This window comes from Bufo bufo, chromosome 11 (genome assembly GCF_905171765.1).
Source record: "Bufo bufo chromosome 11, aBufBuf1.1, whole genome shotgun sequence".
NCBI classification, from domain to species: domain Eukaryota; kingdom Metazoa; phylum Chordata; class Amphibia; order Anura; family Bufonidae; genus Bufo; species Bufo bufo.
Window position 1 is genome coordinate 96,736,880 of NC_053399.1, and position 14,221 is coordinate 96,751,100.

At 46.4% G+C, this 14,221-nt stretch overlaps 1 protein-coding gene across 1 annotated transcript; it reads right to left on the bottom strand.

The window, feature by feature from the left end:
* Window positions 1–88: 88 nt before the first annotated feature.
* Window positions 89–11,670, bottom strand: PRUNE1 (prune exopolyphosphatase 1). Its single transcript, XM_040411440.1, has 8 exons — window positions 11,562–11,670; window positions 7,513–7,608; window positions 6,656–6,861; window positions 6,125–6,309; window positions 5,886–6,044; window positions 5,557–5,651; window positions 5,250–5,408; window positions 89–2,775 (listed from the first exon to the last, which is right to left on the bottom strand). The coding sequence occupies exons 1-8, from the start codon at window positions 11,598–11,600 to the stop codon at window positions 2,239–2,241; spliced, it is 1,476 nt and encodes a 491-aa protein (XP_040267374.1). The 5' UTR covers window positions 11,601–11,670; the 3' UTR covers window positions 89–2,238.
* Between the last annotated feature and the right edge of the window lie 2,551 nt (window positions 11,671–14,221).

Below are 14,221 nucleotides of genomic sequence, written 5' to 3' on the forward strand. Positions count from 1 at the left end.
CTGATTGGTGAGGGGACGACATGTGGTACGCTGTATCAGGCAATAATAAAATCACACGAAACAGAATAGAACGAGAGGTTTTAATTCTATTAAACATCACATCGGGAGCCCCAAAAATCAGACAGAAGCAATAGAACAGAAGGACCGACGTACCGATACGTGTAGAATGTACGGTTGGAGTATCTGTGTTACCTACTCCAAGAGCTGTACTCGTTGTCGGCAAATTTTTATAAAAGTTTAAAAAGTAAGAATAAAAAATAAAAACTTTATTAGCTCTGCATCAATGAGGTGGAAGCCTTGCTTATGACAATGGCGCCAAATTACACGGTCACACACTACCCCATTACGGATTGTCACATGACTCCAGTCATACGCGGTTACATGCAAGTAACGTATTAAAAAAAAAAAAAAAAAAGCTAAAATTTTCAATCCCTTCGAAGGACCTTAAAATATACAGTTAAGGATAGTTGGGGGGAGGTGTTCCCCTTTAATTACATATACTATTTACATCATATTGAAATTCAGTGACGACATTAACAGGGGGCAGAGCCGTGACTACTTCTCATTCATCTCGTTGTTGTGAGGAGACATGGTAGTCACCCGGCATAACATAATGGATCTCATGGATGCTTCATCAAAATGGCCGCACCGACAGATCTAGGATAAGATAACAAGTTACTTCGGGAATTAGGTCCTTTAGGTGGAGTTGCCTTTTAAGTCACCGAAGCACAAGTAGACGTCCACTGGATTCTCCACCAGGACTGGAGGGATTAAGAGCTCCTTGTTCTCGGAGTATTGTGGAATTGCCCTTTTAATGGTATATAGAGCCATGGGATGACATAGGAACGGTAGACTAAACATCCCTACAGTCCCTTCGAGGGATTATACATATTTAATCACCACAACCCTGGTCCCAGACTTTATCTCTAGTGAGTCCAGGTGATACAAACCACTAGACAAATATCAGGATTCTGGGTGGAACTCTCCTTAAAGGGATTTTTTAGTTCCCCCCCAACACCTGAGGTTCTCATAAAATGAAATTAAAGGCCAACTCCATTTAAAACTGAAAAAGTCATGTTTGAAAAGAAAGAAACCAAATTTTCCCACCTTTCCCTAGGTCACAGTCTTTAGGGGTCCAGGAAGCGGAGTTATAAGGAGCTCTTTGGTGGGGTCCTTATACTGTAAAACTGTTCTAGCTGTCCTCCTGGCTGCCTGAGACATGGAAGAAATATGGTGGGCACCGGTAATTTTCTCTACAGGGTCAAAAAATTATAATTGTGGGCTCCTTGACCTCAGAGAGATAAGAAAATCCCCAGTGACCACCTTGTTTCCTCCATGTCTCAGGCAGGCACGAGGACAGCTACAGTACAAGGACTCCACCAAACAGCTCCTCATATCTCAGCTTCCTGGACTCCTGTGAATCTGGCATTGCGGGATTAAGATATTGGGGTGGACACCAGTCACGCCTCACTTTTCAAATTTTTAATGGAGTAATCCTTTAAAAATGGGCCTTGTGTCATGAATGGTTTATGTCTCTTATAATGTTATCCTAAATGGGGCCCGGGGCCCTCATGTCTTCAGATCTATAACACTCATTTGGTAATTAGAATTAATATTATTTTTGATATTAATCATTTTTATGTTTTTACCATTCTAAATAATACTAGAACTTCCTCACCGCAGTCAAACATTCTCTTCCTATTCTACCCGGCAACAGCTGACACTGCTCCGTTAGCCAATCAAATTCAAAAACTTATAGGGCAGATGGATGTTAGCTGTTTGAGTTGCCAACAGCAACCAATCCTGGCGCAGCTTTCATTTTGACACATCAGAGGACAAAATGAAAGTTGAACTGTGATTGGTTGCTATGGGCAGCCATGACACCCATGAATACTAGTGAGGCTCATTCCACAAAATGGCTTCCTCCACAGTCAGAGCTTGTGACTAAACCTGAGTGTCAGTACTATTAGGTATCCTAGTGAAGGGGCGCGCGCGGTCTTTTACGCCCCTTTTTACTTGATATGAGGAGACTTTTCCTCCTCAGTGCAGTGATGGGAGCTGCCAGCATGCACTCTGTCACAGGCAGACATATTGCTAGGAGACCCTGAGGTAATTCACACATAATGGAAACCACATTGACAAACATAAATTGCATTGCTGTTTGCCGCGTACCTCCATTTTTTTTTTTTTTTTACATAATATAACTTTTCGTCGGTTTTACGATGATTTCGGGCCTCGTCATTGTTTTCCTGTCGTTGAATTTACCTCAGAATCTATCACAGTGATACGACTGATCCTCTCTAAAATGGCTTCCGCAGTTAGTTTTGGGAGTCCTCGGTCAAGGGGGCAACCTTCCACCAGACTGTTCATAGGGGTGGGAGGGAAGGAGTTCTCCTCGTCCAATCCATCCTCCATTTGTCTCCTGAACCCACTTCCGTATCCTTTACACTTCGTTCCGTCCCCGCCACAGATGTCCACGTTATCTGGCTGCTCCTCCGGATCTCCAAGCTGCTCGCTGCCCTCAGAATAATCCTCCACATTACCTTCTGTCAGCTCAGAAGGTCCCTTATAGCCCTCCCGGAACGACTGCATGGGTGGACCGCCGTTCTCCCCGCTGTCCCTTCTCCTTAGGAAATCCTTCAAGATGGGCAGCACTTTCTTGCGGGAAGCAGCAGTGTTGCCTTGGCTGTAGCCCGTCACGTGGTTACAGTAATGGCAGCTTATGGGGGACAGCTCCAAACAGGGCGTCGTGGCCTCCTCCAGAACTTTACTCACCTAATAAATCAGAGACATAAAATTATAAGAGAAAAATATCTACCAATTTTTTTTTTTATTTAAAAATGTACAATTTCTGTAATATAAAAAAAAAACAGTACCGTATATATATTATTGAATTTTATTATCTTTTATTATAGAAAGTACCATTTTAAAAAAAGTTTTTTCATTTACATACGGTATATATTTATTTTTTTATATTGTAAGATTTTGGTGTTACACAAATTCAAAAAATTTTTCAAAATGTTTTCACAATTTATATATTTTTTATATTACAGAAATTCTAAAAAGGTTTTCAAAATATTTTTTTAAAGAATGTTGTTTTTTGATTATTTGTTATACTACAGAAGTTTTTTTTTCTCTCTCGCTCTCATATATACCGTATTTTTTACCCCATAGGACGCACTTATGAGGGAAAAATGCCAGTGCGTCTTATGGGGCGAATGCTGCCAATTTAACATCGGGGAGGGAGGAGAGGCTGGAGGCAACTAGCGGCGGGGCCCGGCCGCACACACTAGTATTCAGATGTAAACTGTAGGCAATCCATATTTAAACTACAAGGTAGCGCAATCCGCGTACCTTAGTACTCACTATTGAACGCCCGTACTTGCAGGCAGGCTGGCCAATCACTTCCTCACGGCGCATGCTCCACCCACTTTATTAATAAAGCAGGCGGAGCATGCGCCGATGAGGAAGTGTGTGACCGGCCAGCCTGCCTGCAAGTACGGGCGTTCAATAGTGAGTACTAAGGTACGCGGATTGCGCTACCTTGTAGTTTAAATATGGATTGCCTACAGTTAACATCTGAATACTAGTGTGTGCGGGGCCCAGTGTATTAGAGTACAGTGACTGCACCGGGCCCCGCAGCGATTTTAACACCAGTTGCTGGCCCCCACTTGTATTAGGGTCACTATTTACTGTACACAGGGACACTGTTATGGGGGATAGCTGTGTATGACACATATATAGCATAAGATGCTATATATGTGTCCTCCACAGATGCCCCCATAACAGTGCGTCATCCACAGATCCCCCCTAACAGTGCGTCATCCACAGATCCCCCCTAACAGTGCGTCATCCACAGATCCCCCATAACAGTGCGTCATCCACAGATCCCCCATAACAGTGCGTCATCCACAGACCACCATTAGTTCAAAACCCACCAAAATCACACCTTTTTGTTCAAAATATTTTTTTTCTTATTGTCTTCCTCAAAAACCTAGGTCAGACTTATGGGCAGGTGCGTCTTATAGGGTGAAAAATACGATATACATTATATATATATATATATATATATATATATATATACATATTTTCACTGAGTTCTTGAGCCCTTTAATTTACCTGATTATGATTAGGTATTCGCTCGATGGCTGCGTCTCTGACATACGTTATGTACCACGCTGCCATATTGAAAACAAATCCCATCTGCAGAGCTGGCACTGATACGGTTAATGTACGCCTCTGTGTGCCTGTAGTACGTGTGCAGTGTGGTACAGATAGTAGCAAAGGTTCAAACACGAACCCCAAAAAAAAGCATGCCTCCCTTCGTCGTACAACGGTGTAACGCAGCATTTCTAACCCCAAAATCTATTAACCCCCCCCAATATATTCGGTGCTCACCTACGGTGTACGGCCTCTCGCAGGACGGTCGCCTGTGAAAGTAAGCAACTTATGTCCTGCGCTCACATTTCACAAGGAAAGTTTAAACTTTGGTCACGTTAATGATTGATCCAGTTACAGGAGGTATGACGGCAGTTGGGAGGGGGTTGGGGAAGTAAAAAAATGTAACAGGTAAACATTGGCGGATAAAAAAAAAAACGCTCTTTTATTCAAGTTTCTTCAACTATTAGAATAAAAAAAATCTTCAGTGATCGCTCACGAGTGTCCTCTGCTGCGAGCACGTCCGTCTTAGGGCTCCCACTAGTGGTCACTCCGCCACATTACTATTGGAAATGATAAGTCACATGATTGTCATAGTATTATATTAGATTTATGTATTGTACTGTAAAGCCTGCGCCTCGCTGCCGTTCACAATCCATATCGCTAGGGGGCGCCGTCAGACTTGGACTGGTATAGTCATTTAAAGTAAACTTTGCTGCAACCCTTCCCACTGTGCTGTGACTCGGGTAGAGGACCCCTTTCAGAAACACCGCTGCCATTATAGCTTTGGTATCCCACATGGCCTCCCTGTCCCTTACATAAACAGTCACGTACATCTTCCCTGCCTGTGCCTCACGCCTCAGAAAACACACAAGGCTTATCAGCTTGTCACTTTCTCACACTCAGTGCCGGTGCCTCAGATATGCAAATGTGAGGTCAGTAGGGCAAAAACTAAGATGGCCGCCGTTCCTTCCATAGGTGGCGTAGAGAGTGAAAGCTGGGCGACCACTACTGAGACCGCCAGGCAAATCCACCCTCTGGATTCAACAAAGGAGGCGTGAGGGCAGCCATATTGGATAAGGAGTCCTTACCGCTGCTCTCAGCGGCCCTTGCTGGCTGTACACCGCTATCTGCCTCTTCGGTTCATTGGCGCTGGTGAAGGCAATCGCCATAGCGACAACGACGTTGTAATGGTGCCGCCGACAGAAATCCTGCAGTTCTTTCTCCAGGTTCGTCCTTCGCAGGAAATCCTTGAAATGAAATAAAACAGAGAGGTGAAAGCGCGGAAACTCACGGGGAGAGACATCACTGACCGTTAATGTGTCAGATGTGTGATAATGGACGGTCGCTTGTAAAACAATACCCTAATGTCACCCCTCCCCCAAAAAAGGGCCTCACCTCTATGTCCATGTATACGGCACTCACGGCCATGTTAATGTCCCGGCTGAACAAGACCTTAAGGTCCTTACGGAGCATCTGATCTGTGGTCAGACCTGTGGAGGAAAGGGTTAAAACTGAGCGAAACAGGACCATCTCCAATCACATTCAAAGCTGCGTTCACAATTCAGCTGTGAGATCAACGCCCAGCAGCAGAGTACCACATGATCTGTTCAGAGCCTGAACCAGCAGGGGGCGCAGTATAATCCTGCAGAATTAGATGTGACTGGAGTGTCATTGAAGATGACGGAAGTAATAAGCGGAGTCCAGAATAGAAGGAAATCACTTACCAGAGACATCAAACTTGGCGTTCTGGAGGGAATCAAACATGGTGCCTCTTGGTGGCAGGTCCGGGAACTTCGCCTCCAGGATTTGCACGTATTCTCTGTCTTTTGGGGTGACTTTCCCAGCAGCGGGTGCCATGTTCACACAATCCAGGACTATCGTACCTGAGGGAGAAACGGGGCGTACAATGAATATGGAGACCACAGAGCGCTACATACAGAGCGGGTGACTAAGGACGTATTACCGCGCAGCATGGACGCCAGCTGAGAGTCCAGGATGTGAGGGGCCTCTTGGATGATCTTCTCTGCTACCAGGGTTGTGCAGGACCCCACCAGTTCTGCCGTCACCCGGCAATTACGAGACAGTCTCCTCTCCAGAGTGCGGTGGTCTATGACCTCTGTTATCACATCTTCCATGAAAGAGTCAGTCCTGAAAAAAAAATCCCTAATTTTAGTTGTATATCAAATCATCTGGAAAGATAATTTCATGGCTTAAATAGTAATTTTAAATTTAAAAAAAATTTAAAATTTAATAGAAAATGAGAACATAAAAATGCAACTAAAAGACAAAAGTATAACCATGTAAAATAAAGCAAAACCACCAAAAAAAAAACTAAAATACAAACAAAAACACAAGAATGGGGGGAAAAAATAGGAAAAACAAGAACCAGAAAAAAGGACCAAAAGGGAAGAAAGAAGAAATAGAAAAACTAAAAAAATAATAATTTTTTTTTATAAAATTGGACGAAAACTTCTAAAGCAGACAGCAGATTCACCTGGACAGCACGTTGTGATCCACCAGCGACAACCCTAAGCGCCCAGCCTCGTAGAGACCGCCCAGGTCGATTTCATCTCGGAAGATCAGGAGCTCCTCTGATATCCGGTTTTCCTTAAAGAAAAATGTGCTTTCTGTCCGGAGAGGAAAGTCCTCCCGTGGGATGTTCAGCACCGGGACATACACCAGATTCTTGCTGGGAGAGGTCTAGAAAAATTGAGGATTGGAGACAGTCAGTGTGCAAATCTCATCTACCCCCCTGGTAAACGAGAAATAGAGCACCTCTGGGGCAGCCATTTTGAATCAGATATGGAATCTGCACCAACTCGCTTCCCAAAAACTGTACTGTGAGAGAATGATGGCCTCTTCATCAGGGTGGAAGTCCCGACCCTCTAGGAGATGTCCAAATTTGGGTCTCATGCCTCCCGTTTAACACGAGGACCAGTGGTGCATGCACCCTGCGGCTCTACTCAAAGTCTATGGCATGGACGAAGATCCTATAGAGACTGAATGGTGGAGAAACGCCCATGTGTGACGATCACTCCATTCAAAACACGGGACATAGAATGATCGTTCTCACAATTGGTAGGGTTCCCAGTGGCAAAACCTCTGGCAAAACGACCAGACAGCTCCTTGAAGAAAGACACCCCAGAACATGTCTGGTAAAGGGACGCCCAATGGGTTCTAACAACAAAGTCTCTTGAAAAATTGAGTCAAAAAGCGGAAACCAAGGGCTTCATTAACCAAAACCGGCCTCCGATTGGTTGCCATGGACAAGAAGGACCATTTTCCCATTTTGATAAATGAGGCTCTTTTCATTAGGGCCACCTCCATGTAATCTACGGGACACGCACTCACCTTGGCCAAGAAATACGCCAGCGTAATGGCGGAGACCGCTGAGTCCAAGTCACACGCTTCATTGCCAAGGATCACATGGAAGTCCAGGCCTTCACTCTGCACAGAAAATAATAAAAACATATAAAGTAGTCTATGAAGAGACGTCACCACCCAACTCTCCTAGAGTCCTGAACGTTACCTATGCATAGTTATGGCGCACAGCTCGGGGACAGCCCCTGTAGCAGCTGTAACGTCGGCCATATTGTCCCTCAGCTTTCCCCAAAACAGGACAGAAGCTGTAACCCAGAACTTTGTTTATTTACGACATACCGGCCCTTTAAGGCTGAATTAGCTTGCATGGTCATCGGTATCTTGATGTCGCAGTTATCAGCAGGCCGCCTCGTATAATCGCTCCCATAAGCAGAAGAGCAAACAAATCAAGCACTTAACTATACGTTACTGTAATAAAACCGCCACGGCAGATTACAGGAGCCGCCATTAACCCTGGATCCCAAAACAAGAACCGGCACCAGGGGCCCGGCACCGCTGGTCACGTGCGCCGAAGCAGGGTATGAACCGTACTGACCCATACTCGGCTCCATAACATCTCTGAACTATTCAGGCGGCCATTTTGTTTCTTGGACCAATATTCATTAACGCCCCTAGGAGTCTGACTGTAGCGGTCGTTGGTAAAGGTAGGGACGGAGCTGTCAGATAGATTACAAGGGTCTAGTTTTCGATGCCAGGCCCTCAGTATGTCATACCGGACATCATTTTGGCTGAAGTGAAGTCTAAGGGGCGTGGCTTATTTAAAGGGTGGGGTTGGTCTTAACCTTGCTCGGTCTCCAGCGCATCAAAACAAGAGAAAAGACAACGGATAAAACCTAATTTGAAGTCACGCCCCTTTTCCTGTATCTACACATCATGGTTTTCAAGCATTGCAGGAAGAAAGGACACAAAATGGATGCCTCCTGGGAGGAGTTTTAGAGGACCGGAAGACTTCTTTACAATTTGAAATGAACACACCAGAATCACATGAGGACCAGACATTTTACTAAGTGCTGCAAGCTTTTTTTTTTTTTGCCTAAAATCATCCCTTTAATTAATTATTTTTTTTTTTTAAAGGGACAGTCCTCATTTATGGAACATAGACTGCATATATGCAGCATCACCTGCATGAATGAAGCCAAGCATCTCGGCAGGTGACGGCCAGCTATGGAGACTGCCGTTTCTGGGATATGGTAAAGATTACGGAGGCGCGGCTGCTGATCCGAGATGTAATGTGTACACAGCGGCCGGCCCAGTAATTGCTTTATACAGCGCGTCCCGAAGTCCTAATGTCCCTAAGAGAAAGAGCACACAGCACGCCATCTGCCGCCGCGCTCGCCCCATTTATTTAGCAAACACAATATTTGGAGACTGACGCCTAAAAGCCGAACGGAAAAATAAATTAATGGAGGTGAAATGGAAACATCGCCAGCGGAAAAAAAATTAACAAGCCCCGCCTCCACGACAGCAAGAGTCAAGATGGCCGATTTGGAGTCCAGTAGTAGTAGGCTGGTCAGAAACAGATGACTGAATTTATATCTTTACCATAGCTTGTGCTCCGGGGAGGGGGGGCGTGAAATCCGAGCGGTGGAGTAAAAATAACGACTGGACGTCTCCAGAGCGAGAGATTCTGAGAGATCAGGTTTCAGAATGGGAAATGCCTCACTGTGCGGGACATGACCTTGAAGCGTCGGATGACAGTCTATAGGTGACGGGGATACAGAGCAGCCGCCATCTTAGCCTCATGTACCGCCGAGTGCTCTTCATCCCTGCAGACAGGGAAAGCTGGGTGACAACCAATATGGCCGCCACCGTCAATACGTGTCACACTTCATAACTAGGCCGATGTGCCATGTAGAAGTCTGGGTGACAACTGGTAATGGTGGCCATTTTGGATTTCACTAAGCTTTCCAATAGAAGCGTCCCCTTCTGTATCTGGGAAACCTGGGTGACAGCCAATATGGCCGCCACCGTCAATACGTGTCACACATCATAACTAGGCCGATGTGCCATGTAGAAGTCTTTGTGACAACCGGTAATGGCAGCCATATTGGATTTCACTAAGCTTTCCAATAGAAGCGTCCCCTTCTGTATCTGGGAAACCTGGGTGACAGCCAATATGGCCGCCACCGTCAATACGTGTCACACATCATAACTAGGCCGATGTGCCATGTAGAAGTCTTTGTGACAACCGGTATTGGCAGCCATATTGGATTTCACTAAGCTTTCCAATAGAAGCGTCCCCTTCTGTATCTGGGAAACCTGGGTGACAGCCAATATGGCCGCCACCGTCAATACGTGTCACACATCATAACTAGGCCGATGTGCCATGTAGAAGTCTGGGTGACAACCGGTAATGGCAGCCATATTGGATTCCACTAAGCTTTCCCATAGAAGCGTGTTCTTCTGTCCGACCTTCTGTATCTGGGAAAGCTGGGTGACAACCAATATGGCCGCCACCGTTAATACGTGTCACACATCATAACTAGGCCGATGTGCCATGTAGAAGTCTAGGTGACAACCGGTAATGGCGGCCATATTGGATTTCACTAAGCTTTCCCATAGAAGCGTTTTCTTCTGTCCGACCTTCTGTATCTGGGAAAGCTGGGTGACAACCAATATGGCCGCCTCCCTAGTTACGCAGCTGTACCGTGTCATGTGGTGAACACCTTCACCACAGAAGCCTCTTGGACGCGGTTAACAATGGCAGCCATTGTGTCATCTTTTTGGCCGACAAATAAAGTTATCGCTGTTTTATTTACGGTGCTGCAGGAACAAGGGGCCCATTGTGCTCATCGGTTCTGGCCGCGCGGCGGTCTCGTGGGCGACTTTATACAACGGCTTGTCATGCAGTTCCCCAAAAAGCGCCAGTAATACACACAGAATGTAGCAGACGCCATCTTGTTCAGTCTGACAGGAAACAGTCAGGATGTCGGTTTGGTTCACGCTCTTTTTTGAAGGGAGGGGGGAGGGGGATGACAAAAATTCTGCGACATCACATGACCTCACGCCGCCCCCCCACAGCCATTTGTAAACCTGCCCTTAAAGGGGCCGCGGTGCCGTTACCCATAGCAACCAGCTTTTATCTACTCGGTTCAGGTCCTAAAATGAAAGCAGCGATCCGATTGGCTGCCGTGGTGTTTTTATCAGCAGCTGCCCCACAATTAGGAGGAATTGGAAGATGGGAGTTGTAGTGCACCCCTCTCAGACCCCGGGAACTTCTGGCGCTTTTCACCTTCCATTCCGGTGACGAAAAATGAAAACTCACAGCATGTTGGGAGTTGTAGTCCCACCACCGCTCTAAATCACCATGTTATAGAACGGCTAGGGCATGCTCCGAGTAGTAGTTCTCAGGGCATACTGGGAGTAGTAGTTCTCAGGGCATACTGGGAGTAGTAGTTCTCAGGGCATACTGGGAGTAGTAGTTCTCAGGGCATACTGGGAGTAGTAGTTCTCAGGGCATACTGGGAGTAGTAGTTCTCAGGGCATACTGGGAGTAGTAGTTCTCAGGGCATACTGGGAGTAGTAGTTCTCAGGGCATACTGGGAGTAGTAGTTCTCAGGGCATACTGGGAGTAGTAGTTTCCCAACTACTGCAAAACCATGGAAAGTCATGGGAGTTGCAGTTCTTGCACCACTAGTGCTGCCCGAGTATGCTGAGGGTTATAGTTCTGCAATGGATGGACATGCTGGGAGTGATAGTTCTGCCGGCAAGGCATGCTGGGAGTTGTGGTTCGTCAACCACATGTCAGTGCACCACTACAGAGCTGTCGGGGAATGATGGGAGTCATACTTCAGGCGGATATTGGGAGTTCTGCAGCAGAAGGACATGGTGAACATGCTGGGAGTGGTAGTTCTGCCACCACTGCAGGGTTGTCAGAGCATGCTGGGAGTTGTAGTTCTGCCCCTGCTGTCAGAGCACGACGTTATGGGAGCTGTGGTTCTGCATGCTGTCAGTGTCACCCAGCTGTCCCGGGAGCAGAGTGCGAGCTCCTGGGCCCAGCCTGCCCCGCACCCCCTTACCTGCACAGCGGCCGTACAGTCCTGCAAGAAGCGCTCCATGCTGCTCCAGTGTGAACGGGCGACTGCTCCCCTCCTCCCGGGGCAGCCGGTCAGAGCCCAGGCGGGAGCGCGGCATGCCGGGAGATGTAGTCCTGAGCGAGGGAGGGGGCGGGGCGAGCTCACCCTGCGTGATACTGACTGCTGTATCTAACTAACCCTGTGTGATACTGACTGCTGCATCTAACCCTGTGTGATACTGACTGCTGCATCTAACTAACCCTGTGTGATACTGACTGCTGCATCTAACTAACCCTGTGTGATACTGACTGCTGCATCTAACCCTGTGTGATACTGACTGCTGCATCTAACTAACCCTGTGTGATACTGACTGCTGCATCTAACTAACCCTGTGTGATACTGACTGCTGCATCTAACCCTGTGTGATACTGACTGCTGCATCTAACTAACCCTGTGTGATACTGACTGCTGCATCTAACCCTGTGTGATACTGACTGCTGCATCTAACCCTGTGTGATACTGACTGCTGTATCTAACTAACCCTGTGTGATACTGACTGCTGCATCTAACTAACCCTGTGTGATACTGACTGCTGTATCTAACTAACCCTGTGTGATACTGACTGCTGCATCTAACCCTGTGTGATACTGACTGCTGCATCTAACCCTGTGTGATACTGACTGCTGCATCTAACCCTGTGTGATACTGACTGCTGTATCTAATCCCCTGTGTGATACTGACTGCTGTATCTAACTAACCCTGTGTGATACTGACTGCTGCATCTAACCCTGTGTGATACTGACTGCTGTATCTAACTAACCCTGTGTGATACTGACTGCTGTATCTAACCCTGTGTGATATTGACTGCTGTATCTAACCCTGTGTGATACTGACTGCTGTATCTAACTAACCCTGTGTGATACTGACTGCTGTATCTAACCCTGTGTGATACTGACTGCTGTATCTAACCCTGTGTGATACTGACTGCTGTATCTAACTAACCCTGTGTGATACTGACTGCTGCATCTAACCCTGTGTGATACTGACTGCTGTATCTAACTAACCCTGTGTGATACTGACTGCTGCATCTAACCCTGTGTGATACTGACTGCTGCATCTAACTAACCCTGTGTGATACTGACTGCTGCATCTAACCCTGTGTGATACTGACTGCTGTATCTAACTAACCCTGTGTGATACTGACTGCTGCATCTAACCCTGTGTGATACTGACTGCTGCATCTAACCCTGTGTGATACTGACTGCTGTATCTAACTAACCCTGTGTGATACTGACTGCTGCATCTAACTAACCCTGTGTGATACTGACTGCTGCATCTAACCCTGTGTGATACTGACTGCTGTATCTAACTAACCCTGTGTGATACTGACTGCTGTATCTAACTAATCCTGTGTGATACTGACTGCTGCATCTAATCCCCTGTGATACTGACTGCTGTATCTAACTAATCCTGTGTGATACTGACTGCTGCATCTAATCCCCTGTGATACTGACTGCTGCATCTAACTAACCCTGTGTGATACTGACTGCTGCATCTAATCCCCTGTGATACTGACTGCTGCATCTAACTAACCATGTGTGATACTGACTGCTGCATCTAACCCTGCGTGATACTGACTGCTGTATCTAACTAAACCCTGTGTGATACTGACTGCTGCATCTAATCCCCTGTGATACTGACTGCTGTATCTAACTAATCCTGTGTGATACCTACTGCTGCATCTAATCCCCTGTGATACTGACTGCTGTATCTAACTAATCCTGTGTGATACTGACTGCTGCATCTAATCCCCTGTGATACTGACTGCTGCATCTAACTAACCCTGTGTGATACTGACTGCTGCATCTAACCCTGTGTGATACTGACTGCTGTATCTAACTAATCCTGTGTGATACTGACTGCTGCATCTAATCCCCTGTGATACTGACTGCTGCATCTAACTAACCCTGTGTGATACTGACTGCTGCATCTAACCCTGTGTGATACTGACTGCTGTATCTAACCCTGTGTGATACTGACTGCTGCATCTAATCCCCTGTGATACTGACTGCTGCATCTAACTAACCCTGTGTGATACTGACTGCTGCATCTAACTAACCCTGTGTGATACTGACTGCTGCATCTAACCCTGTGTGATACTGACTGCTGTATCTAACCCTGTGTGATACTGACTGCTGCATCTAATCCCCTGTGATACTGACTGCTGCATCTAACTAACCCTGTGTGATACTGACTGCTGCATCTAATCCCCTGTGATACTGACTGCTGCATCTAACTAACCCTGTGTGATACTGACTGCTGCATCTAATCCCTGTGATACTGACTGCTGCATCTAACTAACCCTGTGTGATACTGACTGCTGCATCTAACCCTGTGTGATACTGACTGCTGTATCTAACCCTGTGTGATACTGACTGCTGCATCTAATCCCCTGTGATACTGACTGCTGCATCTAACTAACCCTGTGTGATACTGACTGCTGCATCTAATCCCCTGTGATACTGACTGCTGCATCTAACTAACCCTGTGTGATACTGACTGCTGCATCTAACCCTGTGTGATACTGACTGCTGTATCTAACTAATCCTGTGTGATACTGACTGCTGCATCTAATCCCCTGTGATACTGACTGCTGCATCTAA

Bases quoted from the DNA above. Each gene is read 5' to 3' on its own strand.
- PRUNE1 (XM_040411440.1), bottom strand. From the start codon at position 11,600: ATGGAGCGCTTCTTGCAGGACTGTACGGCCGCTGTGCAG. The intron at 6,310-6,655 runs GTGAATCTGCTG...TTTTTTTTTCAG, and splicing joins GATCACAACGTGCTGTCCAG to GACTGACTCTTTCATGGAAG. The intron at 5,409-5,556 runs GTGAGGCCCTTT...TTTCATTTCAAG, and splicing joins CCGTATACATGGACATAGAG to GATTTCCTGCGAAGGACGAA.